Source organism: Trachypithecus francoisi, unplaced genomic scaffold, assembly GCF_009764315.1.
Source record: "Trachypithecus francoisi isolate TF-2019V2 unplaced genomic scaffold, Tfra_2.0 Lachesis_group16, whole genome shotgun sequence".
Classification (NCBI taxonomy): domain Eukaryota; kingdom Metazoa; phylum Chordata; class Mammalia; order Primates; family Cercopithecidae; genus Trachypithecus; species Trachypithecus francoisi.
Window position 1 is genome coordinate 31473404 of NW_022681461.1, and position 18316 is coordinate 31491719.

Here is an 18316-nt window from a genome sequence, read left to right on the forward strand (position 1 = left end):
TGTGCAATGGCTTGAACAGCCCAACTCATCCAGTTTGCTACACTCCTACCAGTCAAAGTGCAGACTGTCAAGGGGAGGACTAAGTGGAGAGTGGATTTGTCTGCATGCTTATTTTATGCTCTCATCATACTCTTCTTTCCTTAATAGGCTGAAGATGAGGAAGGCTATAGAAAACTGATTGATCAAAAGAAAGACAGGCGTTTAGCTTACCTTTTGCAGCAGACCGATGAGTATGTAGCCAATCTGACCAACCTGGTTTGGGAGCACAAGCAAGCCCAAGCAGCCAAAGAGAAGAAGAAGAGAAGGAGGAGGAAGAAGGTGCGTATCCTAGTGGTGGCAGCTGAGTCCAGGGTGTATGGGCAGGCATAAGTTTAAGGCGAGTATTGCTCTTTAAGTACTACTTCTTAAACTGGTGAAAGTTTAAATGACTGAATTGTGAAAATTGCGTAAATGGATATGGCATGAAAGTGTTGATTAGATATACTAGACAACTATTGGAGGTAAGGGCGTAATAATAGGATGTACTAAACTAAAACAGTGTTCATAAATCATTGTTTAATAGATTTTAAATTAAGTACATACAGTTAATTGGGAAAGGAAAAACAGATACAAGTAAGTGTTTGCTTAAGTTTAATGCCAGTATGACAGGGTATTACTCAATTATGAAAGAAATTTAAGACGAAAATGCAGCGTACAGGTTGGAAGAAGCCAGAGGAAGATATAGGCGATAGTTACTTGGACAGATGGCAGTGCCAAAGTTTTTCATTCAGTTCTGTGCCTGTGTCGCAGTGAGGTGAGTGTGTGCACATTGGGGTTTTAGGTAAAAAACCCCAATCACATAAAAAAATCACATAAAAAAAGAGTCCCTATGTGAAATATTTCCTAATTATCATGAGAAATGAAGGGTGAGATTTAGAATCTCTACAGATATTGTATCTCAATTCAAGAGTAACCTGCTGAGGACAGGCCTGTGAATATGATCCTCTTTGAAGCTTAAATCATCCAGTCATCTAGTTCTTGGTTGATACTGTGTTTTCATGATAAATTCTGTTTAGGCCAGGTACAAACATCAACAGGAAGTCACAATTGTAAAGGTCGAGGATTGGTAGCATTTAATCATTCATTCTGTACACTGAATAATTGAACAAAATGCTTTTCAAAAAATAATTAATTTTATGGCCCCTGAATCCTCATACTGGAGGAAAAATTATGTTTCATAATTAAGGAGGAGGAATAAGTGATTAAGAAGGTGCCTTCTTGCACTGATTTCTTTAGTATAAGATAGCTTACCTCATTGTGAAGATGAACGAGAGATGACTCAGGGCTTGTGTTTAGACATTTTGTTGGTGAGGAATACCTCATTTTCTTGTCAATGTAGCATTATAGACTGTGCAAAACTCCAGCTCCAATTCCTACCTTAAAAAGATGTTTTCAGAATTAGTGAGGAACATATAGGTAAGGGGGAGGGAAGGATGATGGGGAAAGAAATCATATAAATATAGTTATTACCACTGAACTGTAGATTTAAGAATGATAAAGATGGTGAATTTTTTATGTCTATTTGACTTCCATAAAAAATGTTTAAAAATTAAAAAGAAATTACTGACATATTGATAGCAGAGAAAGATGGAATTCTGGAATATTCTGTAAGTAGATCCCATTAAATGGCAGTTTTTAGTTTTTCCTAATTCAGCCGTGTGTTCTGCAGAGGTTATCACTGTTAGTGTTTTTAGTATTAAAATTTGTGTTTTACATTCTTTATGATTAAAAGCTAATGACCCAGATTTGAGATTATGGCTTACAATTAATAGATTTCTGCCATGGTGTTAGATAGCTGCATCATCATAGGCAGAGAAAGATACACAATTGAGTGTTGATGATTATGCCTATATTTGTGTGTTCATCTGTACAGAACATGGACCTGTCACAATTATTTTTCAGTTGTTACTCTGCATGATCTGTAAGTTGGCATGCCCCTTTCAAACCCTTGCCTTCAATTTGGTAATAGCACTTATTCTTTGTGTCTTACGCTTTCACTCAACATATGCTAACTGAACATTTACTATGAGCTAGGTCGTGTGCTAGAATGCTGGGAGAAGGAGGGTACAATGGTGAGGAAAACATCCTGCCTTCTCTCACAATTTAATCAGAGAGAGAAAAAGAGAGGCTAGACAGATATTAATCAGAGAGAGAAAGAGAGGCTAGACAGATTTTAATCCAACATGCACCCAAATATACAATTACAAGCTGGGATGAATGTTGTGGAGGGAAACTGTTTCCAGTTGGAGGTGGGGCCTGATTTCTTGGCAAGTGAGTAATAGACATCAAAGCAACTATTGTCTACCTTACAGGTATCTTTGAGTATCCCCCATTGATTATCTCACATGATCAGTGTGCAGAATTTTTACTTTATGGTCAGCCATCTACCCTTCCTTGCATGCTCTTGGGTGCCTAGCCTTTGAGCACTTCCTGCCCTCAGCAGGGCTAAGTTGGAGGGGCTCTGTTTCCTTCTGGGAGAAGTGGGACAAAGAAAGGGGGAAAAAAAAAAAGAAACTGAGGCCCTTAACCCTTCCTGGTTCCTGTCTCTTTTGCGGGGCTTTAAGACTTCATTAAGAATGAATTATCCAGTTCCAGATGCACCTTTATTCAAGTGCAAAGGAAGGGGATGCTTTGAAAAGTTGATTTGACATTTTGGATTATCTGTGAGTTCTTCTTCCCTCCATTAGAGTGAATGATTGGGAGTTGCTTATTCTAGCTTCTCTGTGGTGGAGGAAAACTTCCGTGTCCATGAGTATAAAAATCTCTGCTATCCTTTTTAGCACTTTTCTATGGTATTAAATACTATGCTGTACCTATCAGTATTTTTTAAATTAACAAATACTTCAATAAACTTTTGTTTTGAGAAAATGTACTTTACTCAGTGAGCTAATAGCTAATAGCACTAAGTTTGAAGGACAACTAAGCTACAGATAACTCTAAGAAATGTGCTATTAAACATGAAGATGATTGACTTTTTCACTTAATTTTATCTGAAAAGGATTACCTTTTATTTTCAGCATTAAACTAGTGTACAATTTTTTTTTTAAATTCCCTAGAAGAACAGAGGCCTCTGTCTTTCTTTGGGAGTTTATTGTGTTTACTTGTTGCTCGTGAATAATAGGGTAGGTTTCCTTTAACCCGTTATGACCTTGTTTAGTTTTCTCATCATTACAGACATTTTTTGAAGTACACATTTATAAATCATTTTGAAACTTCTCATTCTCAGCCTGGTCTTCCATTAAAGCCCTTGAAATGGAAGAAAAAGAAGTGAACTACATGTATCTCCTTAAGTGTCAGAGGAGGAATACTTTTTAAAGTATTGAAAACCTAGTTATATGAAACTAATTTCTTTGGTGTTCAAGATGAATGTGCTATAATGTGCATTTTGCATGACCTTGAGGTTTCCTACACGGTACAAAAGAGAATGGGGCTAGATAAAGGCACCAGGGCAAGTAAAACTGGCGTGAACATGGCTAAATTAGTGAATTGGGTCGTATTAGCAGGTAATCTTTTAAAATCAAAACTACGTAAGAAAATATATATACTAATTTGCTGTTATTCTCTTGTAGGCTATTTCATTAAAAGATCTATTACCATAGTGCTTCAGGCCCATGATCTGTAAGAAGGCAACAGGAACATTATCCACCCCATAGATTTGTAGTGAGGATTACATGGGAAAGTTTATCTAAAGCATGTAGAATACACCCTAACATATAGTAAGTGCTCAGTAAACATTATTTCATCAAGCTATTCTATGATACGAAAGTGGGATCATGATTATAATGTGGTTATGTTTTTCTGAAAATAAATCTTTTTTTAAACCTTTACTGCATATTCTTTGAATGTGGCGTTGAATCAGTAATAATTGGTCACCACTTTTTGTCTAGTTGGAAATCACTAGAATATTAGTGTGTAGGTTATCTTTGAGGACAATGGCAGATTCTTTAAATATTGAGGCATGCAGAAGAGACATGAGGAGTTATCCTCAGGTGATAAATTCTGCCTACCACCCTGTTCCCCCAACTCCTACAAAGAGAATTTTCTAATTACATGGCCTCTGATTTACAAGGGTTCCTGGTGATTATGAGGCATCTCTCACAGTACTCTAGGGTACATTTTTCCTTAAGCTGTGGTTAGGAGCCCATACCAGGAGCACCTCTGCCTATTGCTTAAAAGTCTAGCCATCGGCCAGGTGCGGTGGCTCACGCCTGTAATCCCAGCAGTTTGGGAGGCTGAGGTGGGTGGATCATGAGGTCAGGAGATTGAGACCATCCTGGCTAACACGGTGAAACTTTGTCTCTATTAAAAAATACAAAAAATTAGCTGGGCGTGGTGGCGGGCACATGTAGTCCCATCTACTCAGGAGGCTGAGGTAGGAGAATGGTGTGAACCCGGGAGGCAGAGCTTTCAGTGAGCCGAGGTGGCACCACTGCACTCTAGCCTGGGCGACAGAGCAAGACTCTGTCTCCAAAAAAAAAAAAAAAAAGTCTAGCTATTTCAGGGGCTCAGTTTCCAGAGCTGTTGACATCAGCCAAAACTAAATATTTAATTCTCCCTTCCACATCTTTCAGTGGGATGTATACCAGCAGAACTATTCTTGTGTTGTTTATTTGTGACATTTTTTGGAAACATATGATACTAATGGGCACATACTCAGAATCTCTGAGGCAACACTAGGCCAGATATAGTCTACATTGGAGGGTTCGATTTTCTTTCTAAAAGTTCTTTTATCCTGTCTCTCTCTCTCTTTTTCCTTACCAACCACTTATTATCTCAGGACTGTGATATTTTGCAGGTCTAACCTTCCTGGCATAATGTATTGGCCAATATAGTGGTAGGAAATGTGTTTTTATCCTGTTTAGATACCAGAATGTCAGAATAGCCTGCTGTTGGCACAATTTTCAGTAAAAAGAGCTTGAAAAGCAAAGCAGTAATATTATTGAGACATTTGTTTTAAATTCAAGCTACTCCCTGATTCTTCTCAGTTTTTTTATCTCTTACAGTTTCCCCAAAGATTATATACTTTATTACAGCTTTCCTCTACAACATTTTCATAGATGAAAGAAAGGTTCTAATGTGATTCTGGACATTCCAGTGTAGGAACTATTGTAAGGATAGGTGAACACAGTGCCACAGTGATTAGTTATTTGATTAGTTCAGTGTCAAAATGGGTGAGACTAGAAGTTTGGAGCAAAGTTCTGTTTAACTGGATTGGCCAGTTACTTGAGTCAAAATGTTCAAATTAATTTTCTCTGTAAGAAACAACCCAAGTAGCCTGTAATCCCAGCACTTTGGGAGGCCGAGACGGGCGGATCACGAGGTCAGGAGATCGAGACCATACTGGCTAACACGGTGAAACCCCATCTCTACTAAAAATACAAAAACTAGCCGGGCGAAGTGGCGGGCGCCTGTAGTCCCAGCTACTCGGGAGGCTGAGGCAGGAGAATGGCGTGAACCCGGGAGGCGGAGCTTGCAGTGAGCTGAGATCCGGCCACTGCACTCCAGTCCGGGCGACAGAGCGAGACTCCGCCTCAAAAAAAAAAAAAAAAAAAAAAAAAGAAACAACCCAAGTAATTTGCAAATGCCTGTTAATTTGATATTCCTGGGCATTTTTTAAAATTACCCGATTACCTATCTTACGGTCCACTTAAATGACAGTAAAAATAACTCAAGTGGTTTTGGAAAGCTTAGGTTTCCAGCGAAACAGAATGAGTCCTTCAGATACCAGCACATTTGAATGTTGTTTCAGTATATTACAACAACACCCACTGGGGGATAAAGTACATTCATTTTATAATAGAGATTGTAAAATATTTGATTTAAAACTGTTTCTTTATGTAATAAGGCTGTTTATAGCCTATGTTATAGTAATCTAAATAAAATGGCCTACTGAAATCTTCTGTTGAGTTCAGCTTACATGAGATTTTCATGTTTAGAGATTTCTTTCCTTCCTCAGCCCTGTTGTTGATTACTTTTTATACCTTCTGCAAGGAAGAAGGGTAGCCGTGCACATACCTTTGTTTGTGAACTTTGCTAAATGGAAGATATGAATTGACATTGGCCTTTGAAATTGGGAACACACACTGTCTTTAGTTTGAGTAATTTTTAGTTATGAGTAATCTTTAGTTATGAATAAATTCCTATCATGTCCCCTTACCTGATTAGGTTAATTATACTCCTCCCTTCCTACATAAGCATAATTAGTTCTAAACTCTTTTTGCATGTAGGAAGAAGCCAGTACAAAGTTTCTTGTTCAGTGTTTTGTTTTGTTTTCAATCAATGGAAATAAGTGCCGGCATCAACCATTAATATTGATAGCATGCGTTTGCAATTACACGATGCAGATAACTACATATGAAAATTTCTCAGGTGGCAGAAGACACTGTAGCAGCTGCTGCATCCACACCAGGACATTTCATCAGGTGCTTAGAGACTGTCCGAAGTCAGCTCAAACAGTAGTCAGATCACAAGCTTTTGGGTGTTAATTTTGAACCAAAAAAGGGGACAGTTGTGTTTGTTTTGCTTTGTTTTTTCAAGTTTTGAGGCACAGCATGAGGTTGATGTGAGTACGTGGGCTTATGAAAGCGCGCTAACCAGGAATGTCATCAAACTGAAGGAATCCAAAGAACGATGGGATAAGTTGACATCTTTTGCCATAGAGTAGACTGCCACCTGGCCTCTATCTCTTAGAATAACATGGCAGAATTGGGTCCAAGGACAGGGCATGCTTGCGAGGGAAGTCACACAGAGCACCAATTCAATGGCTGATTGTGTATGTGCTCTTAACTATTTTATGACTTGCAAATGTATTGGCACCTATTTATGATAATAATAATTTAATGAGCATATGCTAAGTGGAAAGCATTGTTCTTTGTGCTTTCATTCATTCCTTCAATCACCAAATATTTATTTGGTGCCTTTTAAATGCCTGATGCCCTTGTGGGTGTGGGAATGCATCAGTGAACGAAACAGACAAAAATCCCTGACCTCGTAGCCTTATGAAGCAGTTTTCAGGAAATGCTACAGCCAGTCTTAATTATAGACATAAAAGAATAGTCCTTGGACTATCGTTGACCCTTGTACAATGTAGAGATTGAGGCTGGCAGCATATCTATTAATTGGGACACTGGATTGTACGTGTTGAAACAGTGACCCAGTCCTGCAGAAGCCCTAGGATATAGGCACTGTTAGTTACCATTCCTGTTTTATGCAAGAGGGAACTAAGATGCAAAGAGAAAATGATTTGCTCAAGATCATACAACTAAGATCGCTTGCACTTAATTACGGAGAGCTAAGATTCAAACACAGTTTGTCTAATTCCAGAACCAACTGTCTTAAATCTAATATTACTCCGTCTCTCAGATTTGATACCTAATAGAATTTTCAAAAATAGTTTGGGGGATTTTAAGTAATGGAAGGGCCTGACCATGAGACAGTTTTTAGATAACAATCTTGCTAGTCTATAGTATATTCATAAGAAAGTATCCTTTAGAATAGTTTTGATTATATTAATATATGATGCTTCAAGCTTTTTAATGTACTATTCATTGAAATGGTGATCCAATTCCACTTGCTAGATATTTGAAATTGGCTTATTCATTGTCTCATTTGATTTTCTTTGTTGGCCAAATTTGTAGCTTATTTCTGATTTGTATGGAAAGAATGGTGGGATTAATTGACTTTCCCCCATTAATTAAAATAGTCCCCTGAGTATAGGTTCTGAGAATTCCAAAAATGGAACCTTCAGTGACTGGTAGCAGGGATGGTTTCTTTTCTGAATACAGGGGTTCTGTTATTGTTCTCTGTGTCACTAGCTTAGATGTAGAGCCTGATGCTCTTCGAAGCTGATCATTTCTTTTGAGCTTATAAGTATTTTCGCTCTGGGGTGAAATTTAATTTCTTGGAAAATCATAACCAAAGGGAGTATTTTATTTCCTACTGTTTGGTAGAAGCTGCATTTTTTTTATGCCTTGTGCTTTGGCATACATACATACATGTATTTTTGGTAAGAAAATTGCATTGTAAAAGAACTTCAGAAATTTCAAATGCTGATGGAACTGCCTTTCTTCACTATGAATAAAAGTGGATTTTAAACTTTAAGTGTTTTCTTAAAAGCTATTTTGTCACAAGACAGTTGAGTTATTTTCTAGAAGGCAAAAACGTATTATATAATTGATATCTTAAGTAAACAAAGTTGAGTTCATATTGATTCTGTATCATCATTTTTTATTTTTAATTAACTAAAGAGCCCAAGGGAGGAAAGCTCATTTTCTCAAGCATCTTGGCAAAGGAAGTGACTAAAGTTTTTTTTTTTCTCATTATACTATGCAGAAATAGTATAGCTTTCCAGCAGTAACTTTAAAATAGGGATTCTATAGAGGTGATTTTAAAGATTTCACTTGTCAGAGAGGTTATCATAAGTGGAAGAAATTTTACATTATTTTGTGTATATTACAGATGAGACTTTCTTGGATATGTACAAGATATGACATAATCTTTTTTTTTCCTTTTTTTTTTTTTTGAGACGGAGTCTCGCTCTGTCACCCAGACTGGAGTGCAGTGGTATGGTCTTGGCTCACTGCAAGCTCTGCCTCCTGGGTTCATGCCATTCTTCTGCCTCAGCCTCCTGAGTAGCTGGGACTACAGGCGCCCGCCACCACGCCCAGCTAATTTTTTGTATTTTTAGTAGAGACAGGGTTTCACTGTGTTAACCAGGATGGTCTTGATCTCCTGACCTTGTGATCCACCCGCCTTGGCCTCCCAAAGTGCTGGGATTACAGGCGTGAGCCACCGTACCTGGCTGATATGACATATTCTTAACTTTTTTCATTTAGGTTGTTTTTGAGGCACATAGAAGTTAATGGACTAAGATATTGGGATATGTAAGAAATGGTAGATAACAGAATTCTTCATGAGACAACAATATCTGCATCAAATTTTCCCATATACACATGGTAGAAATACTGTATATTATGAAAGAAATTTAGGTGGAATTAAAAACATCCAGGGAACTCATAAAGTTTTATGTTTTTATACCCATGGAGTGGTTCATAGCTTATTCTTTTTATTGAGAATCCTATTTTATTTTATTTTTATTATTTCAACTTTTATTTTAGATTCAGGGGATACATGTACAAGTTTATTACCTGGGTATATTGCGTGATGCTGAGGTTTGTGTTACAGTTGATCCTGTCACCCAGGTAGAGATCATCGTACCCAATAATTAGTTTTTCAACTCTTGCCCCACTCCCTCTTTCCCCCCTCTAGCAGTCCCCAGTGTCTATTGTTGCTATCAGAGCTTGTTCTTGATGGACAGTTTTAGAATGTTGTTCTTCATTGCTGAAGAAAACTTGCTTAGGGCATAGGAAAGTTGAGCTAATTATGTCAGGATTTGTCTTCCCACTCCCAAACATGAGAAGAACATTTCAGATTCTGACCACTGTCTTGATGCTGCCCTGTCTTAAGCTCTTTGAGTCCCTGAAGACGCAATCTACAAATCTCTAGTGTGCTGGTCTCAGATCACATCTGGCTTTAAGTGACTCTCTACAGGTTGCTCATAAAATACATGTTTTGTCTCAGCAAAGAGAAATGAACATAAAAGGCATTAACACTTAAGCTCTGTTAGATAATAATGAGGTAACAATGAAATTCTATTACATACCAGAGAGTTACCAGGAAGTCCTGTATCCTATCGTCTTGGTTACATATAACATTTTTGTTGTTTTGCAGAAGGCTGAAGAGAATGCAGAGGGTGGGGAGTCTGCCCTGGGACCGGATGGAGAGGTAAGGGATTGTCATCCTTTCCACTGTGTTCTGCTGAACAGAGTCCGTGCCATACCTGGCAGCACCATTCTTCATACATACTATTTTTTCTTACTCTGCTATTTAATTTAAGTAAAAATAGTAATACATTAGCATAGTCGAACATTAGAATGATACAAAAGGGATACAGTGAAAAACAATCTACTTGCATGTCAGACTGTCAATCAACTGATATTAAATGTATTGCGTACTATTTCAGAATTTTTTGTGCACATATAATCATATATTTATAAATATATAGGGTGTGTAAGAATCTTAAATGATTCTATAATTATCTTGCCCAGTAAATGATATGGAAGCATAACATATGACCCAGTTTCTCTAGTTTATTATTAGTTTGAAATTATAAAAATATACAAACTAAAGAAGTCACGTATTTGGTTAACTTAGTTTTGACATTTTCAATAGGCTTGCCGTATAGCTTCTATATGTATATTCATCAGCCTAGTCCTAAAATTCATTTCCTAGTAGTTCTAATATTCTCCTGAATTATGAGGATACCATTTATTTATTGGATTTTTTTTTCTGAAGAATTTAAGGTTCCCTGCGAGCAATTCACAGTGAGGAGGCACACTCCCAGAGCAGGATGGGAAGGGAGTTTGTTTCCAATAATCTTCATTTTGTCTCATAAATTCTGATAAACCTACTTGGCGGATCGGAGTGGGTGGGAGGTTGCCACTTCCCATTCTGGTATCGCTCTGCACACAGTTGTATTGTGAACTCAAACAGCAGAGATGCAGAAAAAAAAGATTGAACCACTATTCTATGCAGAAACCTCTTGAACAATAAATGTTACTTAACCACTATAATCCATCACAAGGAAAGAAAGGATCAGGATAAATGTCTGATATGTAAGAAACTCCGTGGGCTGTTATGGGAAAAGAATACTATATATTAGAGCACTTAGAAACAACTCTAATTTGCAAAAGCCCGGCCTTACCTAAGTATGCCTCCCATTGGTCTACAATTAACAAGCACACAGGGAGAGATTTAACATGTTAGCTTAATAGTGTTCTTATATCTTACTGTCTGTTGGGAAAATTAGCTACTGATCTTGGGCTTGTGACATACATCTTTTTTTCTTTTAATCTTAACACATGTGTCCTGTTTGCTAAGGCTTGCAACGTGGACATCTTGCTCTGTTTTGAAATAATGTTCTTATTATTATGCTCTTCTGTTCTCATTCAGCGCTTTTGCCAAGGTTCTAATTCCATCTACAGTGATTTCCAATTTTCTTAGAGGCGTGACATTAGCACAAAAACAAGCTATATTATAATGGTTCATGATAACAGAATATGATTTTTCCAAGGGAAATGATAGCAAATTGTAGATTTTCTTCTTTATCTCTTGAGTATATAGATGACCTTTTACATTAATGAGGAAGAAGTGTCATGTTGGCATGCAAAGTAATGATGTTCAAAACCATTGCTTTAGCACACACAAAAGAAAAAAATGACAACCTGGAGTAAGCCTTTTCTCTTTTTAAGGTTATTTTTGTGGATAATTGCTAATATATTGTTTCTTATGCTGACAGTGCTTTGTTGAGAGTGTAAGGGGAAAGAACCTTTGGCTATGTGTTTTTTGTTTTGTTTTGTTTTTTGGTCATTTCCTATAAGATATGGAAGATAAACTATAGCATACTGTAGGTTATCCTATCATTTCTGCTTAATTCCAATTGAAAGGAATTTAGGAAAAATTTTGGAATTGAATTGTCTAAAAATTCAATTTTATTACTTTTCAGGAGATAGATAACTTGAACCACTTACAAATCAAACATTTCCAAACAAACATTTTACTTAGGGATCTGCTTCTAGAAGTACAGGTCACCCTGTAATCAGGAGCAGTCATTCGCTACTGATTATATTCAAGTGTGATTCTTGTGTTCCTTGGATATAGTAGTCTAGTGATAAACTTTAGCTTAATCTTGGTCAATTTGCCAGATTTCAGAGGAGCAGAGCTTTTTTCTTTGTCACACTCAAAGATACCAATAGTTGGGTTAGATACCTGGGGGTTAGTTTTGGAAAAAGGACACCGGTTCTGCAGAGACCAAACCAGCCACTCATGAGATGACATGGGGTATAATACCTTTTCTGTTTTTCATTCTCTCTGAAACCATGACTTTGCAGTAGTTGTTATCTGGGAAGTATTAGTTGAGGAATCGGGGGTTGTTAGTTACAAATGACCGAAATCAACTCTGCCTGATTTAAATAAAAAGGGAATGTATTGATAGGATACCGGGCAACTCATCAGATCTCCTGGGTTTCTGAAGAACCTGACTCAGGGCTATCCCCAATATTATGCTCTACAACTGGTCCAGTAAGGACAGGCTGTGGTTGGGAGCAGGCAGAAGCTTGACAGAGCCATTACCACTTTCCTGTTGCTACTATAGTCTGCCCTGCACCAGTGTACCGGTTGGTTTCCACACCCTTGCACTTCTAGCTCCTAACTCACAGCCTTGGTGATGTATCTGGTTGCTGGAGCTGAGGTTTGTGCCTGTATCTTAGCTGCCAGGGAGGCAGCATTTTCAGTTGTTTTAGTGGGAGGTAGCCTCTCGCCTCCCACCAGAACTCATTAGGTAGTGAAATTTCCAAACACAGAATAAGGTTTCAGATGCTGGGCAGCAAAAAATGCTGAGAAACATCTAGTAAAGAACTGGGAGAAGGTCTTAACATCAAGCCATGACATGGTTTTCTCTCCTTTGTAGCCCATAGATGAAAGCAGCCAGATGAGTGACCTCCCTGTCAAAGTAACTCACACAGAAACCGGCAAGGTTCTGTTCGGACCAGAAGCACCCAAAGCAAGTCAGCTGGACGCCTGGCTGGAAATGAATCCTGGGTAAGTCGTGAAAGCAGCATTCATGGTGTTCTTTTAGCTTTTTAGATTTGGTAATCTTGTACAATCTCGAAACTAAAACTACATAGCCTTTGCTGAGATGGTTGAAGTTGTTATTTGGATTTGTCTTTTACACATAGAATGTGCTATTAAGTCATGTGTGTCTTTATTGTTTGAGAATTTAAAAAACTAAGCACCCTCCTCTTCCTCACTCTTTTTCCTTAGTTATGAAGTTGCCCCTAGATCCGACAGTGAAGAGAGTGATTCTGATTATGAGGAGGAGGTATGTATGTATCTCTGTTTGGGGTTTATTGGATTGAAAGTTGTCAGAGGAAGAAACTTCTTCCTGAATGTAAGCCCGGGCCTTGTGTCCGTCTATCGATTCTTCCTCCTGGATTGGCCTTTGGGTGACAGCTGGGGCTAAGGATTTACAAATGCTTTGATGGTGTATGCCTAGAGATACAGTGATCTCTTGGGAGGCCCCGGCTAATGGGGAAACTTGGCACATTCTAAATTCACTTGTAACCAAGAAAAGAGAAGCTGGCATTAACTTGGAGATGGTGAAGTGGTCTTTTGGGGGAGAATTGGAGATGGATTACTTTGGGAAAGGCCATGCCATACCTCTAAGTGGTTCACACTGAGAATTAGCTGCCAAAAAGTTCTGAAGTCCTTCAGACCTTAGAGTCTGTTTGCAATTCTGAGTCTGGAAACTTGGACAAAAAAGGGCAACATGGGATTGGTTTAATGAGTTTATTGATCCTCTTGATTTCTCTCCAAATGTGATTCTTGTTTGAATTCCTTAAATATACTTGTTACCCAAAGAGAAGCGCTCAGTCTCTTGGAAGGAATACTTAGTATAACTAGAACCTAAAATGGGAATCTTGGGTACTTTTAATAGAAATTGAGAAATAATAAAATATTCATTAAGTCAGCTACAAAATGTTTAATGTAATAATTGAAAATAGAAGTATTAAAAGAAGTTTTGATCTCTTTTATCAGAGCATTGTTAATATATATTAGTTAATATATAATAAGTCATTAGATCTGGTATTTTTGAGATTGTCGTAGTATAGGTGCCGAGGACCAGGTAAAGCATCCTTACCCATAATAGCTGACCAGGATCTCAAGACTATGGCTGTTTTCCTTCTATTTGTAGACTTGTGTTTTCCAAATTAGTCTTCCATGAGCACTTAATGCTTTTGTAAAAAGGAAGAATAATAAAAGTTACATTATATTCATATATAATATATATGATGCATATATATTCATATATATATTATTCATATATAATGTATGATCATTAAAAAGCAAACATGATTGGGCATGGTGACTCATGCCTGTAATCCCAGCATTTTGGGAAGCTGAGGTGGGAGAATTGCTTGAGTCCAGGAGTTCGAGACCAGCCTGGGCAACATGGTGAAACCCTGTTTCTACAAAAAATACAAAAATCAGTAGGGTGTGGTGACGCATGCCTGCAGTTCCAGCTACTCAGGAGGCTGAGGTAGGAGGATGGCTTGAGCCCTGGGCAGAGGCTGCAGTGAGCTGAGGTCATGCGACTGCACTCCAGCCTGGGTGACAGAGCAAGAACCTGTTTTTTTTTTTTATTTTTTGTTTTTTTTTAAAAAGCAAATACTTTTTGGGGGCATGCTATTTTTTCCCCCAGCTACTCTATCTCTAAGATATTTAAAGGGGGTTTGTTTACTTGGATGAATGGGCTTATAAATGACCTACTGAAAGAACCTTCTCTTCGAGTTAAGAGAACCAGAGAGGGCAGTGATAAGATAAAGTAGGCCACCTAGCCAGCAGGTGCCAACCTGAGGATGACAGGCACAGACAGCCCTTGTCCCTGGGCCCATTGCATGGGTCTGCTGCAGGTGAGCCTGAGTGACATGTGGAGAGTCATGTCCCCTCTCAGCATTTTATTTCCTGGCCTGGAAGATGGAGGAGTTGTGCCAAGGCGTTAGCTTACTCCCTGCTTCTAAATGATCTGCTATCGTAAGGTTTGATTTTTCTCCTTGATAGTATGTCAGTTCACACTTTGTCATTTAAGATTTATAGAAAAGCATGGTTCTCTTTAAACCTGCTTTTCAAGGAAACTCTGCTGGATTGTCTGGAAAGATTTAGCCTTCTACACCAGGTTAGTAGTGGACAGAATGGACATTTATTTAGTGATGCTTTCAAATGGGTCAGCTGGATGTAGTACTCAGTTGAGAAGGGACAGGTATTGAATCCTTTGCCAAGTTATTGAGAGTTTTTAATCTCAGTACTCTGTGATGTGTGATGTGAATCAGCCACAGAAAGCAGTGTGCTTGCAAGATCCAGGTCCTCTACAGTGGACGTGTATGGGGCCATCCAAGTCCCATGGGCGTTATCAGAAAGAGTGGATTTTTTTGTTTTGTTTTATGTTTTGTTTTGTTTGGAGACAGAGTTTCACTCTTGTTGCCCAGGCTGGAGTGCAGTGGTGTGATCTTGGCTCACTGCAACCTCTGCCTCCTGGGTTCAAGCGATTCTCCTGCCTCAGCCTCCGGAGTAGCTGGGATTACAGGCATGAGCCACTGCGCCCAGCCTTCAGAGACAGCGTTTATATGAGAAGGAGGATCCTAATATCTCTACAATATGGCTTTAGAGAGAATGCTACTGAGTGAGAGCAGATATGCTCTGCAGGACTCTGATAACCAAATAATGATAAATATTTATGTTTCTGGCATGACGTTTACATACTCATTCTTGGGGGCAAGGGTTCTAGGGGATTCTCAGAGAGTGTCCTTCATTCTCTTATTCATGATTTCAACAGCAATGGAATGGGGGTATTGCCTCACTTGAGTAGATGTTAAATTTACTTCCTCCCTGAATTTTATGATCTTACTTCATTTGGGAAGTTGAATACTAGTTCATGTCTTTTCAGAAAAGGTCAATCATAGAGATTTCCTTGTTAAAATATAATTTCCTCCCTATCTTTGTTCCTTCTCCAGGATGAGGAAGAAGAGTCCAGTAGGCAGGAAACCGAAGAGAAAATACTCCTGGATCCAAATAGCGAAGAAGTTTCTGAGAAGGATGCTAAGCAGATCATTGAGTGTGTATTGAGCTTTTCCCTTGGAAATGCATTGCCTGAGGATGATGCTTGATGAATTTTCTTTTAGGAAATTTTGTTTAAGGAAGGCAACTAACTTCACGCCTACACTCTGCTTGAAACTGCTCTTAGAGGTCACCACTGAGTTCTGGGTTCCCAGGTCTCGGGGTTTCATGTTGATTCTCCCTCCTTCCCTCCCTTCCTCCCTTCCCTTTCTTCCTCACTTCCTTCCTCTTTTCTCTCCTTAATCCCCTCCTCCAGCTCAGGCTTACTCCTGAGCGTCACACCTGTCGTCTGCACTTCAATCCCAGACTGAACTAATGAGACTTAACCTCCCTAACTAGCTGCTTCACTCCCTTTCGTGCCTCCCTTAATGACATCAGCACTCCCCCTGAAACCCAAGTGAGAGACACCATTCCTGTCTTCCTCCTGCTGCCACTGCCAAGTTGACCACCAACTCCCGCCCAGTCCCTGAACGCTCTCCAACCTTCCGAGTGTCCTGGCTCTGTGTCTCATCCATTCCTGTGGGCCCTCTACATCAAGGGTTTACACATTTCTTTGCTTGTATAGCTCGACTATTAAAAGAAAACTGTTGTGAAACAACATACAAAAGAGAAAATGTTAAAAGATGAGGTATTTTAAATACCAGAAATAGACATCCTCATACTCCTCCCTTTTATTCGCTGGCTGTGTGCCCACTTCAGGGACCCTTCCTCTTACCAGTCTGCCCTGATCCTTCACTGAAGGCGTTAAGAATCCCCCTCAGTGGTTCCTCATTGCCTACAGAATAACAGACTAGCTCATGAACAAGGCACAGAAGATAGAAGCCTGCCTTTCCTCCTTCCTACCCCTTTAATGTTGGGTTGCCCTCTCCCCCTGCCCTCCCAGCTTTAGCCAGTGTTCTGTGAACAGGATTTATCTTTGTATTTAACAGTCTAGGACGGCTTCACTGGCAAAGTATTCGTCTGCAGGTGTAGGGTTCTGGCTCCTATCTGTCTTTTGGGTCAAGGGGACCTGCATTTGAATCCTGGTTTCACTACCTTTTATGGGAGTCAAACAAATGAAGTAACCTCTGTAAGCCTCAGGTTCTCCACCTGCATAAAATGGGGATGATCATCATCATGCCTTTTATGCTTGCTTTTTGTGAGGATTACAGATAGTGTATATTAACTGCATGGCAAGTAGTGGTTGATAAATAAAACACACTTATTGCAGCTATTTTAGGTTCTCAAATCATTTTTTGAGTGAAGTAAAACAACACATTGCACACACATGTCTGTGTGTGATTCTCCACTTTTTCCTTTCCCAGGACAGCTAAGCAAGACGTGGATGATGAATACAGCATGCAGTACAGTGCCAGGGGCTCCCAGTCCTACTACACCGTGGCTCATGCCATCTCGGAAAGGGTAGAGAAACAGTCCGCCCTTCTCATTAACGGAACCCTAAAGCATTACCAGGTAATTGGTGTAGTTTGTGTTTCCTTGGCAAGTCGTAACCATTTGCCTAATTTTGATGGAAGTATGTCATGCACATGTTAACTAAGGGCTTTTGATGACGAGACATTTTAGGCCACATCACTTATAATACTGAGATTCCTTTCATTGTGCCTGTAATTCTTTTAGAGTACTCCATGTTACCATCTTTACTAGGGCATGCCATACCCATTTTCTCTTTTATGCTTTTGGGATGTATTTTAAGTGATCTCTGCAAAATGGGAAACCCAGCCACATTCTGTTAAACTGGAGAACATCCATGCCTCATCTTGAAGTAGATGAAGTATTTCTTTAAAATCTGTAGGTGTGGCTGTGGTTTTATGCCATGGATTCAACCTGCCTAGGAGTAGCTATCTACTACATTTATGCTTTTTCTTAAGACACAATAGGCCAGGCTAGGTGGCTCACTCCTGTAATCCCCATCACTTTGGGAGGCTGAGGTGGGTGGATCACTTGAGGTCAGGAGTTCGAGACTAGCCTGGCCAACATGGTGAAACCCTGTCTCTACTAAAAATAGAAAAATTAGCTGGGTGTGATGGCGCACGCCTGTAATCCCGGCTACTCCGGAGGCTGAGGCAGGAGAATCGCTTGAGCCTGGGAGGCGGAGGTTGCAGTGAGCCAAGATCATACCACCGCATTCCAGCCTGGGTGACAAAGTGAAACTCATCTAAAAAAGAAAAAAAAAAAAAAGATACAATAAAATTGTGAGCATCTGTGCTTTGATTAAAAATTAGGCCAATGTTTTATTTGACCTGTTTGAATTGAGGCTAATTCCTGTGTTCTACCTCTACCACTTTGTGATGTTTCCCAAAGTGTGTTCCATGAGACATTTGTTCTATGAATTGTTCCTTAAAAATTAAAAAAAAGAGACCAGGCGTGGTAGCTCACATCTGTAATCCCAGCACTTTGGGAGGCTGAGGCAGGCGGAGTATGAGGTCAGGAGATGGAGACCATCCTGGCTAACACGGTGAAACCCTGTCTCTACTAAAAACACAAAAAAATTAGCCGGGCGTGGTGGCGGGCGCCTGTAGTCCCAGCTACTCAGCCTCAGCCTCAGGAA

The 18316-nt window shown here is 39.3% G+C and overlaps 1 protein-coding gene across 2 annotated transcripts in view; it reads left to right on the forward strand.

The window, feature by feature from the left end:
• SMARCA2 (SWI/SNF related, matrix associated, actin dependent regulator of chromatin, subfamily a, member 2) overlaps window positions 1-18316 on the forward strand; it is a 184017-nt gene that overhangs the window by 48535 nt on the left and 117166 nt on the right. For both annotated transcript variants that reach the window (XR_004443442.1, XM_033237198.1), the window contains exons 9-14: window positions 148-318; window positions 9769-9822; window positions 12566-12696; window positions 12919-12976; window positions 15666-15766; window positions 17073-17220. Coding sequence is in view for 1 of the 2 variants with exons in the window: in XM_033237198.1 (XP_033093089.1) it covers window positions 148-318; window positions 9769-9822; window positions 12566-12696; window positions 12919-12976; window positions 15666-15766; window positions 17073-17220 (663 nt within the window). In the remaining variant the exon portion in view is untranslated. The remainder of the gene's footprint in view (window positions 1-147; window positions 319-9768; window positions 9823-12565; window positions 12697-12918; window positions 12977-15665; window positions 15767-17072; window positions 17221-18316) is intronic.